This window comes from Erpetoichthys calabaricus, chromosome 14 (assembly GCF_900747795.2).
Source record: "Erpetoichthys calabaricus chromosome 14, fErpCal1.3, whole genome shotgun sequence".
NCBI lineage: Eukaryota > Metazoa > Chordata > Cladistia > Polypteriformes > Polypteridae > Erpetoichthys > Erpetoichthys calabaricus.
In genome coordinates this window covers 2735406-2762500 of record NC_041407.2, presented here as the reverse complement: position 1 = coordinate 2762500, position 27095 = coordinate 2735406, and the positions used below count along the sequence as shown (strand labels likewise).

The 27095-nt window shown below is 44.8% G+C and overlaps 1 protein-coding gene and 1 long non-coding RNA gene across 3 annotated transcripts in view; one reads left to right on the top strand and one right to left on the bottom strand.

Moving 5' to 3' along the window:
• LOC114664932 (myosin heavy chain, fast skeletal muscle-like) overlaps positions 1-21736 on the top strand; it is a 37636-nt gene extending 15900 nt beyond the window's left edge. The window contains exons 17-40 of the mRNA XM_051918893.1: positions 974-1061; positions 2994-3111; positions 3210-3333; positions 5771-5907; positions 7658-7913; positions 8331-8573; positions 10065-10241; positions 10322-10467; positions 10558-10648; positions 11519-11908; positions 12135-12261; positions 12348-12466; positions 12551-12747; positions 12827-13010; positions 14109-14274; positions 15542-15666; positions 15916-16224; positions 16748-16951; positions 17050-17175; positions 17777-17947; positions 18030-18134; positions 18215-18310; positions 21234-21365; positions 21602-21736. Of these exons, the coding sequence (XP_051774853.1) occupies positions 974-1061; positions 2994-3111; positions 3210-3333; positions 5771-5907; positions 7658-7913; positions 8331-8573; positions 10065-10241; positions 10322-10467; positions 10558-10648; positions 11519-11908; positions 12135-12261; positions 12348-12466; positions 12551-12747; positions 12827-13010; positions 14109-14274; positions 15542-15666; positions 15916-16224; positions 16748-16951; positions 17050-17175; positions 17777-17947; positions 18030-18134; positions 18215-18310; positions 21234-21365; positions 21602-21622 (3852 nt within the window). The 3' untranslated portion in view covers positions 21623-21736. The remainder of the gene's footprint in view (positions 1-973; positions 1062-2993; positions 3112-3209; positions 3334-5770; positions 5908-7657; positions 7914-8330; positions 8574-10064; positions 10242-10321; positions 10468-10557; positions 10649-11518; positions 11909-12134; positions 12262-12347; positions 12467-12550; positions 12748-12826; positions 13011-14108; positions 14275-15541; positions 15667-15915; positions 16225-16747; positions 16952-17049; positions 17176-17776; positions 17948-18029; positions 18135-18214; positions 18311-21233; positions 21366-21601) is intronic.
• LOC127525865 (uncharacterized) overlaps positions 1-27095 on the bottom strand; it is a 119933-nt gene that overhangs the window by 32138 nt on the left and 60700 nt on the right. Inside the window, exon 2 of one of the 2 annotated variants that reach the window (XR_007933442.1) lies at positions 11523-11745. This is a non-coding gene — a long non-coding RNA (uncharacterized LOC127525865). The remainder of the gene's footprint in view (positions 1-11522; positions 11746-27095) is intronic. The other variant, XR_007933441.1, reaches the window with a different exon arrangement.

Below are 27095 nucleotides of genomic sequence, written 5' to 3'. Positions count from 1 at the left end.
TCCTGCCTTTTCAGATGATATATAATATAGATAATATCAGGTGAAATTCCATCCAGCATTACATAGTATCTAGAATAAGAAGTATAAATTGGTCCTCTGCAGTACTTGAACTCTCCACGACTCGCCATGACATGTGGCACTTCATTCAACTTATTCAAACACAATGGATCCTGCTTCATTCGATGGAGGCAGGCCAGTTCTGAAACCCTTCCACTTTACTTTTATCCTCACTACAGATCTTCACCCTTTCCATTCTTGGTGTAACGGACCTCCTTAGGCAGCAGTGATCGCCTAAGCTGAGTGTGGGAATACTTCATTTTTCCCACTTCATGTTCTCAGAGTCTCTTAAATGTGCAGATGTTGTGAAGGCCAAATCTTAACATTAGTAATTAGTAAGAGTAATAACATTAAAAAAAAAAGGAGAGAGAGAGAGACCCTCTGTTGAAGGCTGTCCCATGTGCAGAAGAACATAAGAAATTTGACAGTCCATTTGTCCCCCGTTTGTTTAGCTCATAGCTATGCTGTCCCCACCTCCCCCACCAGACCCCTCTTAAAGGTTGCCAGGGCTTCTTCTTCAGCTCCATGTCTTGGTAGTTTGTGTCTGATTGCCACAACTCTTTGTGTAAAGAAGTGCTTCCTGGCTTCAGTCCTATCTGCACTTCTCCTTAATTTCCACTAGGAGTCCTCGTGTACGTAATTCATTGTTACATTGAAAGATTTCTGCTGGATCTTCTTTATCGATGCCTTTCAGACTGTTGAAGACTGGGATTAGGTGTCCATGTAGTCTCCTCTGCTGGAGAATAGACAGGTGTAGCTCTCCTAGTCTGTCCGAGCGTGACAAGAACGTCGCTAATTGTGCTAAAACCGAAAACGTTTTAAATTCACGTAGATTTTAGGATGTCGTTTTTTTAACTATGTTGAAAAGTTAATGAGCTAAAGATTCAGACTAAAAATCTCATTTTACATCCAACAGGAGAATCTGAACAAGTTGATGACCAACTTAAGAAGCACTCATCCCCACTTTGTGAGATGTCTAATTCCCAACGAGACCAAAACACCAGGTACATTCTGTATTCATTCATTTTCCAGAGCAGTTTTGGTTAACTTGTCGCATTTTCCTGACCTTTGCCAACTCCTTCTGCTACATTCATTTCTATCTTTTTTTTTGGCCCTATAAACAACTTTGAACTGTCTTATTTCTCTGGTGTTCATTGCTACATGCGTCCCATTTAGAATCTCCAAAAAAAAACCTAACCCCAGCATCTTTGACAGGAAGATCAGCTTAGCAAAACACCTGCAGAGCTGATCAGTTCATTAGGTGACATAGGCAGCCACCTGGTGTGCCATCATGAAACTCAAGGAGCGTGCACTCTGGAATCCCATCCCGCTTCCCGTGCCATTTTTGGTAACTTAAAGGGTTAACTTAAATCCTGACACTAAGGAGTAACACCCCTGTCCTCAAAGTCTTAAATATTGAAGGCGCACTATGGAAACCAAGGGGCACCATCTTTTGTAACTGAAGTGACTTATCTGCCCAGCCACATATGTGTGCTACAGACACTGACGGGGACCCAGAAGTCTAATACTGAACACACACTATGGGCACTGAGGAGCACCATGGTCTGGACATCTCCTAGTGCTCCATATGGGCTTCGACTGGCACTGAGCCCACAGCAGACCTAGTTACAACATGCAAACTCCACCCAAGCGACAACCAGACATTGGACCTGAAACCTGAATGCTGGACTGGTGGGGTGGCAGGACTTGCCACTGTGTCACCATACCACCCACTACAGCATTTCTAATAAACAGGAAACTGTTGGCATGTGGGCAGAACACATTTAGAGATTTGAATTAAACTGGCATTTGAGAAACTTCATCCACTAAGTCGGCTCATGTCGATGTGTCTGAGCACATGCTGGACGATTCTCACTTCACATATCCATCCATTTACTGAAGCAGCTGATTCCATGTTGAGGAATGAGATGGGATCCAACCTTGGATGGGGTGGCAGTCCATCATGGGGCTGACTTGCACTCGCTCATATGTGACAAGTGTAGTTCCACAAAATACCCTCATAAGAAGTCCTTTGAGAAGTGAGTGGGAAATTGGAGTCGAAGGATACAACGTGCACATGCTTGGTGATCAAGTTTTGACTCAAATCTAGTGCAGAACTTTCAAGGCAGCAGTACTAACCACCTCACGTGTCCATCAACAAGTTGATCATTCAGTTGGGGAGAAGTGGAGGAGCACTTGACTTGTGGCTCCAGTCCTAATGTGGAGTTTGTACGTTTTTCTTGGTTTCCTCCTGCAGGCCAAATTTAAGTTGCTAAACAAGGTCAGTAGACAAATTTCAACAGCCCAAGTTGGTGTGGCTAATTGACAGCACTCCCGGTGATAGGCTGTGCAATATAAGAAAGACCAAGAGGTTGGGGAGCAGCCAGTACCCCATTTAATGCGGGCAAATTAAAATGAAGGAAAAGCCCACATAACTTTGGAATTGATTGCAGACGCTCTTGTTCTGCGATGTTTCGTCTTTGAAGCATTTTCTTTGAGAATTTGTGGAGCTCCACACTGTTAAGGATCTGATCCAGGAATGAATGCTGACTTCTGGTGCTTTGTGTTTTTAAATATCCTATGAGGTGCAAGAGGTAGGACCTCCAGAGCTGAGCCGCAGGTGACGTCAGTGAGTTTCATCATCTGGGCTGCGTGCGAAAGGGAGGAGCCTGTTAGTGCTCACGTGTCCCCAGGTGCCTGGTGGTGAACGTTTACCTTAGTGATGTCACCTGGGTGAGCTCTACTTGCATACGTGTAACAGCTGGTTATTTCTTTATTTTTAGCAGTATCTCTGGAAATGAGTCTTCTATATAAATTGGGGTACGAGTGCCCCATCTCCGGCTCATTGCTCTTCAGCTCATCTTAGAACTGCAATCACGTTTCTTCCATTACCGTTGCCAGCTGTCTAAATAATAAAAATTATCAATGTCTTCTAGGTGCCATGGAAAACCATCTGGTCATACACCAGCTGAGATGTAATGGAGTGCTGGAAGGAATCCGTATCTGTCGGAAAGGCTTCCCAAGCAGAATTCTGTATGGTGACTTCAAGCAAAGGTATCAAAAATTAAACATCTACCGGGTCATTTGTCCAATCAGCTGGACGCTCATTTTTCTCTCCTCTTAACCTGCACTTAACTCTTTCTTTTCTCCAGATATAAAGTGCTAAATGCCAGTGCAATCCCAGAGGGACAGTTCATTGACAGCAAGAAGGCATCCGAGAAGTTGCTGGGCTCCATCGATGTGGATCATACCCAGTATAAATTTGGACACACCAAGGTAGGCCTTGACGGGACACTTTACCTAAGCAAGCTCTTATAAAAAATGAGCGTCAGTAGGCTTTGTGCCTTATGAACCAAGTTACCCAAACTATTCTCTCACATTTCAGTACTTATTTACAACTCTGATGCTGATCTTTCTGATCATAAAATAGGCCATTACGATAGCAATGGAAGAGAAGAATTCATAATTCATTATGAGGATTCCTCTTGAGTGCGTCTTTCTCTTGCACGATTTGGCTCAAAAATGAATGAGCACATCGTCCTCTCATAACAGGCTTAAGTTTCAAGTTCGGTATTTTTCTAGAAACTGTGACACACACCTGTCAGTGTGATATCAATGTCTTAGGTATCAGGGGTGATAAAAGAAGCAAATGAGACAGATTAAGAGTTGGGGAACCTCCCCCGTATACTGGCCGTAGGCTCCAGTCTTTGGCAACAAGGTCAAAATTAAATGAAACATTCATACACATTTGACGACAGAACATGGTGTCCTGGAGCTTTTATAGAAAAAAACTAATGGCAGGCGGAAATGAAACAATTGAGGGAGCCGGAGATGACGTCAGAGACAGGGGGGGACGGAACTGAAGTCATCTAAAGGGGACCGGAAGTCAGGTAATTCCCTGGAGCCGGAAAGGGAATTGTCTCCATTGTGTGGGTGGAGGTGGAGATCGGAGTGTTACTTGAGGTATGGGATTTTTTTATTCTGCTGTTTTCCTGTAGGCGTAAAGGAGAGAAGAGTATTAATACCGCGTCCCAGATCCCCATTTCTCGTACTTTCGTGCACGCTCCAGCCCATTGACTGTCCCCGAATCGCGCGTCTGTGACACAGGGGACCATAAAACGTCGAGATCCGTTGAAAACCAGAGATTGAAATTTTTAACGAATCTAAAGCTTTCGCTCTTTCTCCCGTAGATGACAGGTTATGGTGGGGGGAGAGCGAAAAGCAAAAAAAAGAAATGATGCTAATAGAAAATGACCTGGAATGGGAAAACTTCAGCTCTAGCTGGTGGACTTTCACAAAAAGTTTGTTATGTTTTAGAAAAGAAATCCTACTGGGCAGTGGGACATCACACAGGCCAAACAAGAAGGGACATGAGGTGCGCTTTTAACCAGCAAGGCCTACGGGGGACACCACTGTTAAGGAGGGCTTTTGTGACAGCAAGACAAGGTCCAGACGTGAATTACATAGTGCCTCAGATGCCACCAGAAATGAGGCAGGGGGTCCTTTAGCATTCTGCAGGCAGGAATGTTAAATCCCGACGTAGAGAGATGGTGTGAATTAAGCCCCTCCACTGTGCCCTAAATGCAGTAGATTGCCAAGGCGGACGACTGTCTAAGATCTGGTCACCATGAAGTGACCACCTCAGATCTTGGGTGCCACATCACGGAATAGTATCTTGCATTTATAATTCATGTTGTAATGATCGCCCGATATGGGACGCGATTACTACACTTCACCACCCGAGAGGGAAGTGGACGATATTTGAAGGATAAAATAGCATTCAAATATTTGGTCCTCGGCCTCTCTTCTCCCCTATATGTGCGTTCCTTTGGTCAGTGTGTAACACCTTGTACTTTCCTTAGATGGCTGGCCAAGTCTTTTCGACTTGTTTTTGCTGCCTCCTCAGTGTTGGCTATTTCTATAATTTTAGTGCCATCTGCGCATTTCACACGTTTATAACTATACCAGAATCTAAATCAGAACATGTAGTGGTCCAAGGAGAGACCCCTGAGGGGTCCATGTGGAGCGTCCTCCTCTTCTCTATACTCTTTGGCTCCTCTTTTATCACAACTATCTTGAAATCCTCATCACAGGGTCCTTATTGTCTCTTGTGCAGAGTCCAGTGAAACACACAACACGTCACTAATCTCTGGCATGATGATTAGCGGGCAGGACAACCTCACCTCAAACTTCTGTCTTCTTCACCTCAAGTAGATCATTTCACTGGAGCAATCTTGACTTAGACAGGCCATTCAGGTGTTCTAAATGTGACTCCACAACCTCAACATTTATGTTTAAATTGTAGAGCCACCCGATCCAATCCATCTCATCTTACGCTCTTCATTCAGTGTCCTGCCTGGAATTCTAGAGAAGAGTCTGTTAATTAGAAATCTTCCGTTTTTGAGAGGTTCGCCTCCATAACAAAAGTTCACTTTACTGTAAAGTCGTCCAACTTCTCTTAAAAACCCAAGGATACAAGTCGCTAAGTGGAGGAAACGAGCCACCTATCCTGAGAAGCGTCTGTCCATTCTTCAGGCTGTATAGTCTTGAGGTGTTGTCATACGATTTCTTTGTGAAGAAGCCATTCTGCCAGGATGGGATGTAAGAAGTTTCCATTCCTCACAATGACTGAGAGTTGAGTGTCCTTGCCGATTGTTTGTCTGTTACACGTCTATATCGAATATTGAAGACTTCCCTTTCTTACGGTTTGCAGGTGTTCTTCAAAGCAGGTCTGCTGGGCACCTTGGAGGAGATGAGAGACGACAAGCTGGCCCTGCTCATTACTCGCACTCAAGCTGTGTGTCGAGGTTACGTGATGAGGAAGGAGTTCCAGAAAATGATGGAGAGAAGGTCATTATCCAATTTGTCAAATGTGCTTAACAAGCTGCGCCACTTCCGTGACGATCCAAAAGCCATACTGGGTGCAGGTTCCTTTCTTAAGGACTTCTAGAGTTTAAGACTTTTCAGAGTGGGATTAGCTGTCCATGTTTGGTTAGATCCTTCTTTTCGAGGACGAGACCCCTTGGCCATCTTTGGTCATATTTACACGATGACCTGATTTGGAGGACCCACTGGAAATTCTGAGCAGGGCGGGTGGGGCTTCCAAAGGAAAGCTGGCAAGAGTATAACTCTTAGTGGCTTTTGGTGTGGTGTGGTGTGGTGGTTAAAAATAGACAGCAGACAGGAAAAGGTTTGGAGATGGCCACCCAGTATACTGAAAAAATTGGGCAAAAGTAAAGAAAACACGTTTTTACAGGCAGAGTTCAAAACGGAACTGACTAACAGGATGAGTTTGGGCAATAAATATGGTGGATTAGAGGAAGAGGTGGAGTCAGGGGGACCGGAACAGGAACAGATATGGTAGTTAGATGGGTTCTAGGTGACGGAAGTGATGTCATCAAAAGGAGCCGGAAATGAGGTCATTGGTGGGTGGACTAGTGGTGATGTCACTGAGAGGCAACCCCCGGTCTGGCTGATAAATAACACTATTTGAGCCCATAAGCTGTCTCCCATTTGCACGTGTGTGGCACTGTGGAAAAAATGGGGTGGCAGGTTGTCACAGCATTTAGCACTGCTGCCTCATGGATCCAGCCATCCAGGGTTCAAAATTTTCCATGCCCAGTTCAAAATGTCTTAAAGACTAGACAGGGTCTCCATCAGAAATGTCAAAAACGGGACAGCTAGTGTCAGCGGCCACTTTTCAAATCAGTTCAGTCAGCAAAGAAATCTGGAATATATGTGGAGCCATGAGAACCGATGACCGCACATGTGCCCCCTTGTGAGGCCCATAACACTTCCTGTGCCATTCTGTTCTGTAGAGCCCCAGTCCCTACATCAACCAGGCCTGCTAACATCAGGTCTAATGCACTGGTGGTGGAACTGGCAATGGATTCCATAGCTGAAGTCTATTAATTTATTTTCTTTCCAATTGGTACGATAGCAACTGATGGGAAGACTGTTCCAAGTCCAGTGTCCTGCTTAGGCAGTGGTTCAGGTTTCCAGAAGAACAGAATTCCCTTTGTGGCTGAGTGAATGAACGAGGAATCACGTGAGCCAAATAACAAGCACCACACCATCCCTTGGGAATCTGTGGATATTAATTATGTCCGCAGACAAAATAAGTCCCAATTAACCCCATTGTGGCGGGTGTCCATTTAAAAGGGGATAAGTTAGAACAGTAGTAGGAAGTGCAGCATCGTTGCAACAAAAGATCACTGAAACATTTCCCATGGGTGCAAACTCCATTAAAACTGGAAAGTTCAAATGTCCAAAAACAATTGGAGCAAAGGTGTGACATGCGCTGTTTCCCATAAAAATTGAGTCATTGGAAGAGCAAGCCTGGAAAAATGCACATGTATCTGACAGGGCTTGGAGAAATGATGAGCCTACTGTCCATTAAATGGACGTAGAGCACTAATACTGCAGGCTGCTTAAGTACAAAAAAACTAGCAGGTTAGATGGTTTCAAATTGTAAATTGGTGTCTAAAATGGATTTTCCTAGTAAATCCTTTATTTGTTATAACATAAGCCATGCTGCAGATGCTGCAAGGTGGCACTCCCTTCTTAAATCAGATCATGTCTCCTTTCATCCTCTATACAGAGAAGCGATTTTCTCCATCCAGTACAACATCCGCTCCTTCATGAACGTCAAGCACTGGCCATGGATGAAGCTCTACTTCAAGATCAAGCCTCTCCTGAGGAGTGCCGAAGCTGAAAAGGAGTTTGCCAACATGAAGGAGGAGTTTGCCAAGTGCAAGGAAGACCTGGCCAAGTCTGAGGCAAAGAGGAAGGAGCTTGAGGAGAAGATGGTGTCCCTCCTCCAGGAGAAGAACGACCTGCTGTTGCAAGTCCAGTCTGTGAGTACTGGTTTCAGTTTTTATAAAGAAACACAGACTATCATTTTTTTTATAGAAATCAGGGTATTCCTTTATTTTTTAAATTATCTGTTGAATAGAGAATACCGAGAATGATGAGTTTCTTTTAATCAAAAACGTCATCATGGCTATGTAGACCTTCAGGCTCAGGTTCAAAATTAACATCATATGTACAGCATACAGTGAAGGAGAGAGAAGAGTTGGGCCAGAGGAGAAGTGCATATGGCAGGAGAGGCAATGGGCAAAGTCTAAGATGAATCCTAACAGAAATGCCATCCATCCATCCATCCATCCATCCATCCATCCATCCATCCATCCATCCATCCAAACTTAATTCTGCTTCTTGTACAGTTGCAGTTCCTTGGTATAAAATAAATGATGGGCTTTTCATTCCCTCAGGAAAGCGAGAGCCTTGCAGATGCTGAAGAGCGATGTGAAGGTCTCATCAAAAGCAAGATCCAGCTGGAGGCCAAGGTGAAGGAGATCAATGAAAGGCTGGAAGACGAGGAAGAAATGAACGCCGAGCTGACAGCCAAGAAGAGGAAACTGGAGGACGAGTGCTCAGAACTCAAGAGGGACATTGATGATCTGGAACTCACCTTGGCCAAAGTGGAGAAGGAGAAGCATGCCACCGAGAACAAGGTAAGTCCTGTACTGGCTATTTTCATTTCATCTTTTGAGACAAGGAATCCAGGGGTTTAGAATGTAACGAGAGGAGTCCATTCGCTCAAGCTCAGTTGTTTAGCTAACAGCCAAGCTGTCCCCATATCTCCTCCAGATCCTTCATAAAGGTTGTCAAGGTGTCTACTTTAACTTCACATCTTGGTAGTTTATTTCCAATTCCCAAAAATTGTGTGAAGTCATTCCTAATTGCAATGCCCAGTTATATTTGAGTAAGGGATTCATCCTTTGGTTTGGCAGTATATGTGAGATACCGTAGGTTCCTACTTCTATAATAATAATAATAATAATAATTATTAATTACATTTATATAGCGCTTTTCTCAGTACTCAAAATGCTATCCACATAGGGAGGAACCGAGCCCACGATCTTCCACAGTCTCCTTACTGCAAAGCAGCAACACTACCACTGTGCCACCTGTGAGGGCAATGTCTTTGCTACTAGCACTAATGACCCCTTGCTTTGAACGCCATTAATGGAATAGAAAGATCCCTAAGACTGATGTTGAGTGGAGGTCTGAGGGTAGTTTGTTGGCTGGAATGGTGTCACCTGACTTGTCTCATGATTTGATTCTCAATTTTAATTTTTCTAAATGGTTTCTGGGCCACTGCAAATAATGTATATATCATTTTCAGGATTCTGAGACCCATGGTCATGTTTATATTTTGTGTCCACTCATCCTTTCTTGAGACTTAGTGTTGACCGTTGCCATAGTATGTGGTCATTAGGGGTGACATCAGGGGTCACAGACGGTATGACATCATGGGACAAGCGACATAAAGGTGGGCTTCTTGGACTTCATGGTTTTTCCAAGTTTGTGGATTCAACCTACTATTCTAGTGTTGTTATTATTGTTGGTTTAAGGACTCTCTGCTTATGGATTCTCTTTTCTTTTATCCTGACTGCAATTTTTGTCTCTTTGTCATCTTGCCTCTGGTTGTGTGAACTTTTGTTTACTGATCGTCTAATTCGATTTCTTAACCACGATCATTGGGATCCTCGTTTTTTAGATTTGTTGACTCCTGGTTACTGTTCTGGATTTTTTTTTCCATCCTTATTCTCGCTCCCAATTCTAATTCCTTAAATCAGCTGTCATGCCATCCCAGTTCAGTTCAACTAAAGAGGATTGGACCCCAATTTACCACTACACGTCATACTGTAAAATTCAACCCTTCTTGAAGTCACACATTTGTTTTGCGTAGTTCATTAATAAACCCTACATTTCTGTGCATCCAAAACCTCCAGGTAGCACACCACACCCCAAAATTTTGTTATTTGGTACACAAAGGAACCAAACCATTTTTTTTTGCCCCTGCCTTTCCTAGTTTGGCATCTCTTTGCATACTTTCTTCTGAATTTAAAACAGTAAGCTGATGTCCATGTCAGATTTTGGGCTTTTGTATCTGTGTTCCATCATGAAGCACGTCTCTTTCCCTAACTTCCTTCCCAAAGGTTAAAAACCTAACTGAAGAAATGGCGACCCAAGATGAGCACATCGCCAAGCTGACCAAGGAGAAGAAAGCCCTCCAAGAGGCACACCAGCAGACTCTGGATGACCTACAATCAGAGGAGGACAAAGTCAACACCCTGACCAAAGCCAAGTCCAAGCTGGAGCAACAAGTCGATGATGTGAGTTCACACTTTGTCAGAACGCAACCAAGTTTACAAACGAAATTGAGCTGATGGTCTGATGTGCCCCCCTTTTGTAGCTGGAAGGCTCCCTGGAGCAGGAAAAGAAACTCCGCATGGACCTTGAGAGAGCCAAGAGGAAGCTGGAAGGGGATCTCAAACTGGCTCAGGAGTCCATCATGGACTTTGAAAACGACAAGCAGCAAATGGAAGAGAAGCTCAAGAAGTATGGCTGAGGGTCCCAAGAGCTGCCAGCGGGTCTGAGGGGTGCAGGTGGGGCTTTAACTGATGTTCTTGTATTTTGTTCCTTTCACAGGAAGGAGTTTGAAATAAGCCAACTGCTAAGCAAGATTGAAGATGAACAGGTGTTGGGTTCCCAGCTTCAGAAGAAGATTAAGGAACTGCAGGTAATTTGTGTCAATATAACAGTCTAGCAGTTGACGTGAGCAGCTCCACAGGTTGTCTACAAAACATGGAGTGCCAACCTTGATTTGATGGTATTGCTAAGTTTTAGGGCTGATAAAACTGCAAGTAGTGAAACAAAAAAACCTCAAAATGGAAAATCATTTGGTGGAAAATAAGATGAAGAACCATAGTATAACGGAGAAAAGGGTGAAAAACAAAAAAACAGGACAAGAAAACCACAAGCTGTTATCCAGGAATTGTAGGTCGAAAATACTCAATCCCTGGTCTGATAGTCTTTCTCTGACTCCTGAAGTAGAAAGATATGCAAGAATAAAAGTTTAGTCATCAGTACCGTATGAGGATATGTTAAATGTAAAATCGTCAAACGTAGACAAGGAAATGTGCGGACCTCAGATGTTGGAATGGAGCTCAATGAACGTGGTAGCAACAGCACAAACCATCAAAAACATGGCCATGGCCAGATGAAAACGCATAATGTAGTCGCTGGCGTGGAAAACAAATGATGCAAAAGTGCCAAGGGCACAAGATGTTTACCTTTATCAAAAACAAAGATTACGTACAAGCTTATTTTCACGTCTACATAGTATCGAGAAATGCTCAATTGCTTCTATCCCCAGATCAGGGATAAGTAAAAGGAACTCAAAAGGTGCAGAAAATGGTTGAGGGAAGTGAAGCTCCATTGCGTTATGATTTTCTCCAATCAAATTTTAGTCATCTCTTAATTTAGACATTCTTAACGAGTGTTGTTGACCCTGGGTTTTGGTTGCTGCTTATATGTTTTCCTGAAACGAGCCTGGAATGAAGCAACACTCAAAACTGAAAATTAAAGTTAACGAGTCATTTCCCTCTAGGCACGCATCGAGGAGCTTGAGGAAGAAATCGAGGCGGAACGAGCTGCAAGAGCAAAAACCGAAAAGCAGAGAGCCGACCTGTCCAGGGAGCTGGAGGAGATCAGCGAGAGGCTGGAGGAAGCCGGTGGTGCCACCTCCGCCCAGATTGAGATGAACAAGAAGAGGGAGGCCGAGTTCCAGAAACTTCGCCGTGACCTTGAGGAGTCCACCCTGCAGCACGAGGCCACCTCCGCCGCCCTGCGCAAGAAACACGCCGACAGTGTGGCCGAACTTGGGGAGCAGATCGATAGCCTGCAGCGTGTAAAGCAGAAGCTGGAGAAGGAGAAGAGCGAATACAAGATGGAGATCGACGACCTGTCCAGCAACATGGAGTCGGTGGCAAAGGCGAAGGTATCATGCAACATGCATTTTGTTATTTTCGTTTCTTAAATGATTTTTCACTTGGTGGGTTTCTCTTTCAGATTAGCATTAGTGTCTTTTCCTTTTCACGAACACCGTCTCTTCCAGCTTTTTCCATTTTTTTTTTCTTTTGAGCCTCACTATGATCTTCTTCATTTTTGGACAGGACCTTGTTGGGCGTAACTTGGTTCTCATATCTTTTTCATTCTTTACGCAGTCCAATCTGGAGAAGATGTGCCGCACTCTAGAGGACCAAATGAGCGAGTTAAAGACGAAGAACGATGAAAACATTCGACAGCTCAATGACATCAATGTCCACAGGGCGCGACTTCAGACAGAGAACGGTATGGGAGGCTGGCCTCGATGGGTGATCTCCTCCTTCTTGTACCCCACTTAAGGCAAATGTAGAAATTCTACTCTTTTTCTGTAGGGGAGTTTGCTCGGCAGCTGGAAGAAAAAGAGGCGATGGTCTCCCAGCTGACACGTGGCAAACAGGCTTTCACTCAGCAAATTGAGGAGCTCAAGAGACATATGGAGGAGGAAGTCAAGGTCTCTTCTCTATCCAAAGCTTAAGGTTGTAAAGAAAAAGTTTCACGTCTTTAGAGTAGTAATTTTTATTTCTCTTTCTAAAAGGCCAAGAACGCTCTGGCTCATGCCTTACAATCCGCTCGCCATGACTGCGACCTTCTCCGTGAACAATATGAGGAGGAGCAAGAGGCCAAGGCCGAGCTGCAGCGCTCCATGTCCAAGGCCAACAGCGAGGTGGCTCAGTGGAGAACCAAATACGAGACTGACGCCATCCAGAGAACAGAGGAGTTGGAGGATGCCAAGTAAGTGGAACCTTCTACCTTTCACCTCCTCATTGTTTCATGTGAGATGTCCTGCTATAACTCTGAATGATATCTGCAGGAAGAAGTTGGCCCAACGCCTTCAAGAGGCTGAGGAGCACATTGAGGCTGTGAACTCCAAGTGTGCCTCTCTGGAGAAGACCAAACAGAGACTTCAGAGTGAGGTGGAGGACCTGATGATTGACGTGGAGAGGGCAAATGCTCTGGCCGCTGCTCTCGACAAGAAGCAGAGGAACTTTGACAAGGTTGGGAATGGGACCTTATGGGGGCCATCTTCACTGGATGTAAAGCTGTACACTTAACAAATTCAATCATTTTTTTCAAAATTTTAGTAAAGTGCAATGAAGTGTGGAAAGTCACCAAGTTCTGAACACCTACCTACTGGGTTCAAACAAGACTAAATTATGCCTGAAATATACTTAGTGATGCCTTAGGCATTGAGGACCTATACCTAAATAAAATGTCCCATGGTGGTCTTAAACGCAACAGTATACAGAAATATACCACAGCTTATCACAACTTACCATTTTAAAAATGCGTGACTTGCTTTGGTGTCCACGACGGTCATTTACAAAACACAGGGGGTCAATCTATGGTATTGCACATGGGGTCCTACATATATTTCCCAAAACCATTTTATTTTCCGCATGTATTAATAAATGTTGTGATAGGAAGGTAGGAAGAACCCATGCAAGAACAGTAAAAATCCAAGGGGAACATATAATTGAATGGTGGATGCTGGATCGTTCCCCAATGTACTACAGGGCCCCACAGTGTTTCCTTTTATTATTTATGAACCTTTGCTGGTCATTAGGAAGAACAGACCTCTTGGGGAAGATCTGCCCTTTTAAATTTTACATGGGGGCTCAGAGGTGCAGAAGCACATGCGGCCACCAGAAGAATCTCCAGGTGTATAGCCTTCAGGTTTCTGCACATCTCCCCTGACCCTGGAGGTCTTTCCTGGAGTTACTGGTCTCCAGCCTGGGGTATAAAGTCCCCCCTCTCCCTGTCTGGAGTGGAGTCAAGAGCTCAGCTGGTGGGAGGAAGAGAGTCCAGTGTGGAAGAGAAGTGTGGCGTCTAGAGGGTGATAGGAAGGGATGGAGCTTTGTGTGAAAGTGGTAGTCAGGGTCCTCCAATGGGGCATTGGGCTTTACTATTCAGTATCTTCCGTTGAACTTTTGTGGTCATATCTTTGACCTCCACGGTGCTCACTTACATTCGAGAGTGCCCCCTTATGGCTGACAGTACACTTTTCCAAAGTCTACTAGGAAGCCTTTTCATGAAGTTTATATTGCTTTATTATTCCACTGGAAACGTTGATTAAGAGAACAGCATTGTTTCAGGTTCTGGCCGACTGGAAGCAGAAGTTCGAGGAGGGCCAGGCAGAGCTGGAAGCAGCCCAGAAGGAGGCCCGTTCTATGAGCACCGAGCTCTTCAAGATGAAGAACTCTTATGAGGAGGCATTAGATCAACTGGAGACCATGAAACGGGAGAACAAGAACCTGCAGCGTAAGTGGAGGAGTGGAGAGGTGGGATATTGGGGGTAGTGTGTGCTTGAGGACTGGCTTTTGGGGAAGGCTGCTAATCTTATTGCACTATTGAACTCTGCTCCATCACATTGACGTTTGCAGGGCCAGCACCTTTAGAAAATTAATGAATTAGTGAGATAATTGATCTATGTAATTGAATGCACCCCACCAGAACTAATTCAAATCGGACAGGGGGCAAACTCCAATTACCCTGTGTCAGTGAAAGGAGGGTTGGCCAGGCATTTTGGATGGTTCGTGTTTTCTAGCCTGGCCTTTACAACAGATGGACAATAGGAGACTACCTTGTGCGGCCAAGTGTTCCTCCTCTATTCATGGGTGGCAGCATCCCTCTGATCGGGCTCCCATTTGGACCCATGCAGGGCTGCATCAGATTTGTAGTCCCAGTGGGCAGCCCTTTTGGTTTTGGGGTCCTTGGGTGGCACTGGATCCCTTGACCCTGTCCTGCTAAGAAGGGTCTAAGGGCAGACTTCCATGTCATGATCTGACATGTGATGAATTTTTTTTTAATCACCAAGAAATGGGCATGTTGGGCGTTTCTTGTAGCGCGACTGATGTGCAATGCAAAGGTAGCTAAACATTATGGAATGCTTGCAATTTGATTAGTTCTTCAATGGAGCAGAGCTATAGAGGTCTGCAGTGGGACTCTACTGGACACTCTTTTGGAGGGTCTTCCACCTGACCAAGAAGTTGCACTATTGTAGCACTGGACGTTTTTTCCAGAGCTCAGCCAGGTGAGTCACAGTTGGGAGTAGACCTGGACAAAGTCCACCTGGAGCTGAGTGGTGGATGAGGAAGACAAAGGTGACATGGTGTTATGTTTGTATTGTGAAGGACAGCCACTAACAGGTCCTTCTGAAGATTAGAAAGTCTTATTAGACCTAAAACTCATCTTTACTGGAGTTGTGTTTGAGGTTTGGGATGTGCAACGCCCCCTTATGGGTGACTTCTGTAGCAGACCTGGGCATGAAGTGAATTAATGAATATTGGTATCTGTGAGCCCACTTTACACTGGGCTACCACCAAAACCAATGCTGGTTTCTACGTTGCATCAGATGCAACTTCACATTCTTGTATTCAAATATGTGGGTATAGAAGATGAATGAAAGAATGAATTGGGTTGGTTTGATCCCATCATCCTAAGACTTGCCATGGTGGCTCTCTTCCACATGTGTTAAAGAAATGGATAGATGGGAGCTTTCCTAAGATAATTACTCTTGTCATTCCAGAGGAAATATCCGATCTTACTGAGCAGATTGGAGAGAATGGAAAGATTATCCATGAACTGGAGAAGGGGAAGAAGCAGGCTGAAGCTGAGAAGGCTGAAATTCAAAGTGCCCTGGAGGAAGCCGAGGTGAGCCCCGTGGCCGGTGGCATAAAAACACACTGGGCAGACATACAAATGGCGGGCGTGGATTGTGGATTTATATTTTTCAGCATTCTTCCATTCTGCCTTCTCAGTGATGTTCCAGTTGCTTTTTAACTGAGCTCTGGTTTAACACTTGCACGTGCTGAGTTAGGATGATCAGTGATAAGAGTCTACAGTTTGCTCCACTGTTTTTCCAATGATATGCATAGTGAACTTGGTGGACTTTTCAAACAGGCTTCTCTGGAACACGAGGAATCTAAAATCCTGCGTATCCAGCTTGAGCTGACCCAGGTGAAGTCAGAGGTGGACCGAAAGATAGCTGAGAAGGACGAGGAGATAGAACAGATCAAGAGGAACAGCCAGCGAGCTCTTGAGACTATGCAGAGCGCTTTGGACGCCGAGATTAGGAGCAGAAATGATGCCTTAAGGATCAAGAAGAAGATGGAGGGAGACCTAAACGAAATGGAAATCCAGCTGAGCCACGCCAACCGCATAGCAGCGGAGGCCCAGAAGCAACTCAGGAATGTCCAAGGCCAGCTTAAGGTAGGAAAGGCACCTCTAAGGTACCTGCTGTGAAAGTGAATTTCCTTTTCATTTATCTTGGAGCGACTCATGTATAATGTTACACAGAACAGTGTAGAAGTGAATTCAGTTTAGTTCCGCTAATATTTGCATGGACCGTATTCAGCTCTAATGCTCTTAACAGTTGTGAACAACCAGCAATACAAAAGAGCTCAACGTATAATTAAAGGGGGGCTTTATTATAACACCAAAAATAACTTACAGAATGATACAAGGGTCTTGAAAACCATGGGAAATACAAAAGAAAAAGGTCAACAAAGTCTAAATCCTCTCTAGGCCTACCTGGTAGAGTGGCTGGTTCACTTATTTCTCAAGTTCACACCATTCATCCTGCCAATTATAACACCACAAATACTAAATCAAATCAGCAACTTCACAAACCAGACCATCCATAACTGCTTTGCACATCGCAAAGGGGGGCTAACGGAAGTGCATCTAAATATCATTCTGTCTTACAAGCTTCTCCATCCTTCCTTACATTAAGGATGCCACCCTTCATCTTGATGATGCCCTCAGAGCTCAAGAGGAGCTAAAGGAACAAGTGGCCATGGTGGAGCGCAGGAACAATCTGATGCTGTCAGAAATTGAGGAGCTGAGAGTGGCCCTGGAGCAGACAGAGAGGGGCCGCAAAGTGGCGGAACAAGAGCTGCTTGATGCCAGCGAGCGGGTGCAGCTTCTGCATTCCCAGGTCTGTGAAAACCTCCACTTGTATCTTCCTGTGGAACAGCTCTATACAGCTTTCCTGGGACTGAAATATCACCAAGCTCTCATTTAATTTTGCAACAGAATACAAGTCTGATCAACACCAAGAAGAAGCTGGAGGCGGACATCTCCCAACTCCAAAGTGAGGTAGATGATGCCATTCAAGAGGCAAGAAATGCAGAAGAGAAGGCTAAGAAGGCCATTACTGATGTAAGTGTCAGAGACACTCTAATCCTGCCAACTATGCTAAAATATCTATCTATCTATCTATCTATCTATCTATCTATCTATCTATCTATCTATCTATCTATCTATCTATCTATCTATCTATCTATCTATCTATCTATCTATCTATCTATCTATCTATCTATCTATCTAATCCTGCCTACTATACTAAATTCTATCTATCTATCTATCTATCTATCTATCTATCTATCTATCTATCTATCTATCTATCTATCTATCTATCTATCTATCTATCTATCTATCTATCTATCTATCTATCTATCTATCTATCTATCTATCTATCAATCTATCTATCTATCTATCTATTATATAACGACTTTCACATTTACGTATGAGCCTACCTTTTATAGTTTTCCTGTTATAGCTGTTTTTCTACCCTTCTCATCTATTGAAGTGACTTTCATATCCATTTTCCTGCCTACCTATTATATAGTGCCTTTCTTATTTAACTGTCTAGCCCATTTTATATTGGATCAGCCATTTAGAATTTATTTATTGATCTGTTTATTTTAGATGTTGCCTTTCATATTAGTAAATCTATTAATTAGTCATTTCTAATTGGTAGGCTGCTATGATGGCAGAAGAGCTTAAAAAGGAGCAGGATACCAGTGCCCACCTTGAAAGAATGAAGAAGAATCTGGATATCACAGTAAAGGATCTCCAGCACCGTTTGGATGAGGCTGAGCAGCTGGCTATGAAGGGCGGCAAGAAGCAACTCCAGAAGCTTGAAGCCAGGGTAGGTCTTACCATGCACTGACCCTCACTCCTCTTTGACTGATTCAAGGACATGCCAGCTAATCGGTCCACTCCGCCTGCAGGTACGCGAGCTGGAAAATGAGCTGGAAGCTGAGCAGAGGCGCGGCGTGGAGGCCATCAAAGGTGTCAGGAAGTACGAGAGGCGGGTGAAGGAGCTCACCTATCAGGTAGTCCTGGCTCAGTTGTTGTCGTCAGAAGGAGTCTGTAAGTATTTGTAGATTTACTCAGACGTTATTTGTTGCTTCAGTCCGAGGAAGACAGGAAGAACATCCTCAGACTGCAGGACCTGGTTGACAAGCTGCAGCTCAAAGTGAAGGCTTACAAGCGACAGTCAGAAGAAGCGGTAAGTAAAACTTTGCAGTTTTATTAGCGCTGTGGAAGTTTTCCTTATCTGACTCCAGATTTTCAAAACTATACCTCAGACTTCACACATTTCACAATATGGACTAGCGTATACAACAGGATAAAAGATAAACGTGAAAATACCTTCACTCACCTACTATAACTGTTACATTAAATATAATGATGAGACCTGAGAAATATGAAAATGATCTTACATTTAATAAACCCTCCATAGCTGTTCAAACGATTGCTCCTCCATCTCCAAATCCGATGCGTGGGCACCTCACTGTTTTCCGCAGCAGTTTTGGGTTACGCTTGTAGCCAATAGAGCACTGAAGTTCACACCTCCAAAGAACTCGCTCAAAGTTCAGTTGACACAGATTAAAACGAATACATTCACATTGATAGTTCACCATTTCAATTTTGATCTAGTTCATATTCAGTTCATTTTGTTAATTTTTAAGGAGTGAGAATAAATGACCCAGGAGTTTACTTTTTCAATTTTGCAGGCCTTTTATTAGGCTATTACAGTGTTCTTGAATAAAATACAATAAATATAAAGAGTTTTTTTAATTTAAATACACTTTATTGAGTTATACAACAAACACGTATAGCTATATATGCTAACATCCTCCCGGTCAATAAAGAAATTAAATAGATGCAAGTATACATATAAATTACTGCTCTGTTTCCAACCGTGTGACACAAGTGGTGACAGTGGAATTCGCGTCACATATTGCATGTCCAACGGGGAAAAATACAAAGTGGCCTCGCGAAGTACAACGTTTTCCTAAAAGCTGGGGTGCAGCTTAAGCACAAGCAGGCAGACATAGACAGCGCCGATTTGATTTGACGTTATTTTTTCCGAATACAAATAAATGGCAAAAAATTTGTACAAAATAAGCATTCAAAATCCACTATTTATGCTTATCCAAATACCGTATTCAGATTCGGCTCCACCCCTACATTACAGGATACGGCAAAACGTTTAATCTGGACCTAAACCAGATCCAGACTGTCACATAAAGCTGAACGAGCTCACGTTCAGGTTCCTCGCTTGCAAATACGTTACGTTAAGTTCACCGTTCTTAGAAAAAGGAGCTTGTTCAATAAAGACGCTCTTTTGAACGAGTTCATGCACAACACTGCCTAGAGGTGTTGAGAAACCCCCACATCTTGCTGCAGCCTGGCCCACCGTGGAACTTTTATTAGTTTCCAGCATGACTGGCCTTATAGTGTGGCCTAAAACTCCAAAAGAGACGTGTGTACAACATCTGACCACGCGTCACTGGGACATTTACCTTAATCAATGGGACTTGTGACATTAACAGATCTATCGAGTAGCCACTCCTACTCTACTTATCAATCTATTTATTTATTATTAATCTATTAGTAGGTTTGTGGATTAGTCATCCCAAATATACAGTATCTGTCTATTTTGACCACAAGGGGGCGCCACTAAGCTCCGAACCCAAGACACGGTAATCCAGCACACGTCGTATTGATAAAATCACCTCTCCAGAAATCAGCCACAATTCTTCAATAAATCCAAAAATCCATACCATCTCTAACTCAAGTGAGGCAGCAGACTCCTTTTAAGTCAAACCCAGGAATTCTCCATGCTGTGTCCTCATGGAAGCACTTCCCGGCCATAGAAAAAGTAGGGATCCCCTAAAACCAAACAACACCTTCTATCGATCTGACAGGGCTGCACTTCTGGACTCCAAGACCAAAGCACCCCTGCGGGTGTTCCAATTGGGTTATCATATGAGGACCATCGTCACTTAGTGTATGGTAGGATGGAATCACTCCTGATCCTCAGCTTTTCTCCGTCTGTCCATTACATCAAATGTATTTCCTTGTGTCACTGCACTGGCCTTCTGTCCTGGTGATGAACTATCGTCCACTCCGGCCCGGGATGCCCGTTCTCCTGCTGCACTATATTGTACACCATATTTCAAGTCTATCCATGTTTCTACAGTAGAGCACCTTTCAGATCTGTCCATCTAGCTAGAAGAAATCATGGATCAGTGCGGGGGCTGCTGCTCTTTTGAATATACTGTACATAAATAAGAATATCATTAATAGTAAGATGGTTATGTTTGCAGATGGTACTGGAAATGGGAGACATTCTATGCCCTTGTGACATCACCACACTCCAGTGCTGGACTTACATTTCCATTTACTTGCTTAGCAGATGCTTTTATCCAAAGCGACTTACAAAAGCGGTCAACATAATGGAGTAAACATCACTCTGGGGGGACTGTTTGGGAACAAGTGAGATGGAACAAGTGGACAGGATTGATCAGTGAAGAGCTCCAAACAAAATGGCAGCAAGTTAAGATTCCCCCAGGCTATAAACACCTAACAGCTAATCTCAGTTAGACAGAAATTCACAAACGCGTCTTTCACACGTTGAGGGGGGCTCAGAGTTTGGAATGGAGGTGGGCAGCTCGTTCCACCAGCCTCGGAGATACACCTGAACTGAGACCTGATGCCACGCAGAGGTGGCATCACCAGACGCCGTTAGACTGCAGACCTGTGGTGGGCCGAGTAGGAGCTGAGGTCCTCACAAGATGTGCAGGTGCCAATCCGCCGACTGCTCCGTAGGACTTGAACTGCTGCAGGGAGACAATGTAGTGGTCTGGGAAGATCTGACTTAATTAGGAATTAATTGTTCTAATGTTCTCATGATTCAGGAGACCTTGATGACCATGAGTTGGTCGCTCATAATCTGAACACTATCTGGCCTAATCAATAGGGCTGATGCACCGTACTTGAGGCCACACATCACATTTGAACTCCTTAAGCAGGGGTACAAACGTATCATCAAACCATTTTTTCCCCTTTTTTTGGAAAGAGAGGTGACTCCATTCAAAGACTTTAGCAAACACAATTAACTTTCTCCCCCCCCCCCTTCACAGGAGGAGCAGGCAAATACTCACCTGTCCAAGTATAGAAAGGTCCAGCATGAGCTCGAGGAAGCGGAGGAGCGGGCCGACATTGCAGAGTCCCAAGTGAACAAGCTGCGGGCCAAGAGCCGCGACATCGGGAAGGTGAGTACTCTGACAAAGTGGCCGAAGACGAAGGCTCGTTTGTGTGACGCGTGAACGGCACTGTGGGCCGGACCCCTCCATCCGAGGAGCACCTTGAGGCCTGTGGCCTTTTGGGCCGCTCTGTCGGTCCTGTTTTCTTTTAGTCTTCCTCTTTGCACTTCACCGGGTGCATGAGGAGGAGAGCAAAGCAAACTTGAGAACTGAGGCGTAAAATGGATTTCATTTTTTTCCTGCAGGGAAAAGAAGCAGAAGAATAGAAGAAAACTGAGCTGCTCGGTCGGAGGGGACTTTCATATAATATGAAACATACCCTCAAGCCAAGCCACCATTGTCCTTAACGCTGTGAATAAAATAAAGTTCTGTGCATTTTAGCACCTTGGCCTTATGTGTTCTGTGGGGCAAAAAACAACAAAAATGTCTGATCGGGTTCAAATGGGACTGCGGCCCTTGACTTGTCTTTGCTGGAGTTTGGGTTCAAATCCCGGCCCAGTACACTTTGCATGTCCTCCTTGTGTTCCTGTCGCGTTTTCTTCCTTGATCCCAATGACAAGCACCTCAAGTTAACTGGTCCCAGTATGAGTCAGCAGGGGTTCAGCGAGCTCCTGGGTATGTGAGATTTGTTTTTTGGTCCCGTAGTGATGTACCTCAGCCCACGTTATACTTACAGCCACCTTAATGACTGACCCCCGTTAAAAACACAGATTGATATACTTTAGTTCTGCCCTGACCGGCGGTGAGGGCTGGTTCCCCCCCCCACTTTGAAGATGGAGGGCTTTACTTTAGTCCACCATTTCAGGGGAATCAATTGTGGTCGCAACATAATGAGCGAGGCTGTTTATGGGCCCTGTAATGCCCCCAGCTGGCATATTCCTCTTGAACCCGGGACATCGAGGGTCATATTCTGGGCAAATGAGGACACAGATTGCACCTCCTTCCATTAACCCTTAAACCACCACAACCGGCTATAGTTGGTTCCAAGTGCAAGTTGTCAGCATACTGATCAGTCCGTGCCCATCCATTCGTTGAGCAGGCAGCTCATGCCCACCGGCGCCCCCTAGCGAATCAGCATCCCTAAGATTCTGCCACTGCACTAGACTAGCCTGAGAGCATCAGCGTTGGCCTCCGTGTGCATCCAGTTCAAGTGCAGTTGACTCTGTGATTTGCTAAATTTCATCAATGGCGTCAGTTGCACTTTGTCTGAATAAACATAGATTGTTGCAGTAATTTTTAATAGTTTTTGCAGTTCATTGGCAGTGTGTAAAATGTGTAAAATTCCACTTTTTCTTCGTGAATTGTGATGTTTCCTTACAAAGTGCAGCAAAAAAGTATTTGGTGTCCGGGGGTGCATTAACCCCCCCCCCCCCCTAAGTATGTGGTGGTTTAAGGGTTAAAAATAGGCCTCCCAGTCAGGTAAGGAACCATCCATCCCAGCCAGGATGCCAGCCTAGCACACTGGTTAGCTGCAGTTTCATTCTGACAACACAGTCAGTGCCCGCGACTGAAAACAAAACACAAAACAGTGCAGCAGAAAGTCTCAAACCCTCGAATAATGAATGATACCCGCGGAATGGAGGTCCGCAAACTGCATACATTAAATCTCTCTGGTCTGATTGCTTAATTTAGGTTCATGGATTGCTCGTGAGCACCCCCTATTGACCCAAACAGATAAGTTTGAGGCATTAAAATCCATCCATCCATCCATTTTCCAACCCGCTGAATCCGAACACAGGGTCACGGGGGTCTGCTGGAGCCAATCCCAGCCAACACAGGGCCCAAGGCAGGAACCAATCCCAGGCAGGGTGCCAACCCACCGCAGGACACACACAAACACACCCACACACCAAGCACACACTAGGGCCAATTTAGAATCGCCAATCCACCTAACCTGCATGTCTTTGGACTGTGGGAGGAAACCCACGCAGACACGGGGAGAACATGCAAACTCCACACAGGGAGGACCCGGGAAGTGAACCCAGGTCCCCAGGTCTCCCAACTGCGAGGCAGCAGCGCTACCCACTGCACCACCATGGGCATTAAAATGACCAAAATAATTTGTTTCGGCCCAATTACTTCTAATTGGTGCCCGTCAGCACCAATACCAATTGTTTGTGTGTTTGTGTAGCAACACAATTTCCTGTCCTTGCTTTTATTGTCTGATTTTCTCACTGGCTCTGAAGTCGACAAAACAGCCTTGACTGCAAGGACTCCCATCCCACCATCTTATGATACGTGCAGACAACTGAAAGGTGAGCCCGACAGGCACAGATTTAGCACACGATGCCATTTGCCAGCCTCGAGGTTTACAATCAATCCCATCCCTGGCACCCCGCAGGAAACTTGGCCAGTCAGTTGTGGTGCCGATTTAGACATCCTGCCTCTGTGATCCAAGGCGAGCAGATGTCTTGAGTCATGGCGAGTTCCTTAAGACTTCTCAACTGACATCCATAAATTTAATTCTGAAATCCTTGAAATATCTCAGGGATGCCAGCTAGAGTTCCATTAACTTCAACAGAGAATAAATGTCAAGGGCAAAATTCTGTCTTTATTAAACCCTCAAGGTAATGTCTCTCCCAAATATGGAGGTGAAGATGTTGGATGCCAAAGTGTGTGTTATTCATAAAGCTCATTTAGCCTTGGAGGGGCTTGTGTAACGTCGACATGGACATCTGTAGCACAGGAGGGCCCAGCTTAGCAGGGAGCTCGAGGTGAGGCTCGTCCGATCTCTGTGGGCTGCACTGCTCAATGGCAGCCGCTGCCCGCTTCACTTGACTTAAACCAGGAATTAGCAGCAGAGAAAAAAAGAAAACGAAGAGAAATATGATCTTAGTGCCCACCAGCAGCAGCTCTTCACTGACAGCTCTAACCTCAGATTGTTTTGGGGAGGCCTTCCACTAAATGGATTTGGAAATAACAGCAGCCTTAATATTTAATAAATTAGTTTTCTTAGGGTGGCACAGTGGTGCAGTGGTAGCGCTGCTGCCCCGCAGTAAGGAGACCTGGGTTCGCTCCCTGTGTCCTCCCTGCGTGGAGTTTGCATGTTCTCCCCGTGTCTGCGTGGGTTTCCTCCCACAGTCCAAAGACATGCAGGTTAGGTGCATTGGCGATCTTAAATTGTCCCTCGTGTGTGCTTAGTGTGGGTGTGTCCTGTGGTGGGCTGGATTTGTTCCTGCCTTGTGCCCTGTGCTGGCTGGGATTGGGATGGGGTAACCCTGTAATTAGGATATGAGGGGTTGGAAAATGGATGGATGGATAGTTTTCTTAAATGGAGGGCATGGTGATATGGTAGGTAGTCCTGCCTTTCAGATCCAGCATCTGGGGTTCAAATCTTTACAGAGAAAGACCCTTTACTTGAATGAGCAAAGCCCCCTAAAAAAAAGTCACTCTGCTTTTTCTCACACATCCTCAAACAAATGCATTTTAGGTGAACTGCTGGACTCTGTGATGGACGTGGCACCTTTTCCAGAGATGTCTCCTGCCTTGTGACTGATGCTGCTGGCATAGGCGACAGCACCTGGCAACCTGGATTTGGATTAAATGGCACTTATAATGTTATGGGGTGACACAGTGGCACAGTGGTAGCTCTGCTGCCTTGCAGTAAGGAGACCACAGTTTGTGCCCCTGGTCCTCCCTGAGTGGAGTTGGCATGTTCTCCTTGTGCATCTTTCTATCCATTGTGAAAAGAATCACAAAAAACAAGTTGAAGGGTTGGGGCAGCCACCCCATATGCTTGAACAAAGCAGAAATTAACAGACAAGTTAGTCTTAACAGGCAGCGTCTGCAACCGAACTGAAATACAGGGAACAATAGGTCGGCTTAATAGTGTGTTAGGAGGACTGGAACTGGAAGTGCTGTCAGGATTGGAACTGGGAGTGTGGCCAGGTGGGATTTCTTTCTAAGGGTCTGCAGAGGAGAAAATATCTATCTATCTAATCTTGCCAACTACGCTAAAATCTATCTATCTATCTATCTATTGAATCTTGCCAACTACGCTAAAATCTATCTACCTATTGTGAAGGACAGCCGGGTCCCATGCCCGGCAGGGACGCCCCTACTGCATCTGTTCCGGGGGAGCCTCCATGGACAGCTCAATACCTCCCCCGGGACGCTTGGTGGCAGCCTCCCTGGCGGACGATGATTCCCCAACCGGACACATGGCTCCATGGGAGATGGAGTCCTCCACAGCCTGGTTGGGGGCTCGGATGGCCGCCAGGGGGAGCTGCATGGACTTGGCAGCCCGGCTGGTCAATTCCTCAGCCCCACCCGGAAATGCAATTAGGCCCAGGTGATCAAGTACCTGGAATACTTTCGGGTGGGGTATAAAAAAGGCCAGCCACCACCACTCAAGAGAGCCAGAGTTGGGAGGAGGAGGACTAAGCCTGAGGAGGAGTGGTGGTAAAGAAAGGATGAGAAGAAGTGTGGTTTGTGTGCTATAGAAGTGCTTGTGGGACTGTGTTGGGCCTGTGGGACACGGGGAAGGCGTGCCCCATGGCTGAAGAAAAATAAAGGAGTGTGCTTTATTTAAGTACGTGCCTCTGTCTGAGTCTGTGCCGGGTCGGGCGCTATATAGCGCCATTCACACTATCTATCGAATCTTGCCAACTACGCTAAAATCTATCTATCTATCTCATCTTGCCAACTACACTAAAGTTTATCTATCTATCTATCTATCTATCTATCTATCTATCTATCTATCTATCTATCTATCTATCTATCTATCTATCTATCTATCTATCTAATCTTGTCAACTACACTAAAATCTATCTATCTATCTATTGAATCTTGCCAACTACGCTAAAATCTATCTATCTATCTAATCTAATTTTGCCAACGACGCTAAAATCTATCTATCTATTTAATCTTGCCAACTACACTAAAATCTATCTATCTATCTATCATATAGTGCCTTACACATCTGTCTACCTCTCTGCGATGGCTGGAATTGTCTGAATAGAAACACTATTCATTTGGGTCAGTATGGACTTGCTGTCATGTCCAGTATTTCTAAATCCAGCCCTATTCGTTCTTCCTAACATCCCCTGAAGACATGACTTCTATTAAAATCCCTAAGCCAGGCCACACCCGAGTCGTCCCTGGGTGACACCACATTGCTGCCAGGTGACAGTTGAAGGAAGCCTTTTGAGGACAGGGGAATCGAGATCCAGGACTGGCTTTATGTCTTCACATTCTTCATGTCCAGAGACTCAGTGTGGTCAGCAATATGAAGCTGCATCTTTTTTTGTTTTTCTCAGCAAGTGTGTTTATTGTCTCACGATGAGCTGACGGCGGAAGACAATGATATTTTAATTGTTGTCCTGTTTATTAGAACTTAGCACTTTTAAAGTATGAAGCAGTCGAATCTGAGGTAATCAATTGTGTGCTCCTCACACAGGACCACCTGGCACTCTTTGTGACAAGTTTAGATGGCCATTCAGATGAACTCAGGGAAGAGGGTGGAATATCAATGCAATGGAAAACTCAGACAAGAGCAGGCACAGCTGTAGACGGATAACATGTCAGACTTTCAAGGACATAATGGCTTTGGCAATGACACCGAGAGGAGATCAGAGATCAGGGCTGTCCATTCATTCCCGTTTGCAGTTGTGAGTAACAGGTGTACTCATAAGAGCAGCTAAAGTAGACACTGGGGGCAGAAAAAGAGAGAACAAGAGCTGCAATGTGAACCTGGACATGACGGAGGAGAGTGGTCACCATCTTATGCAAGCTTTTTCT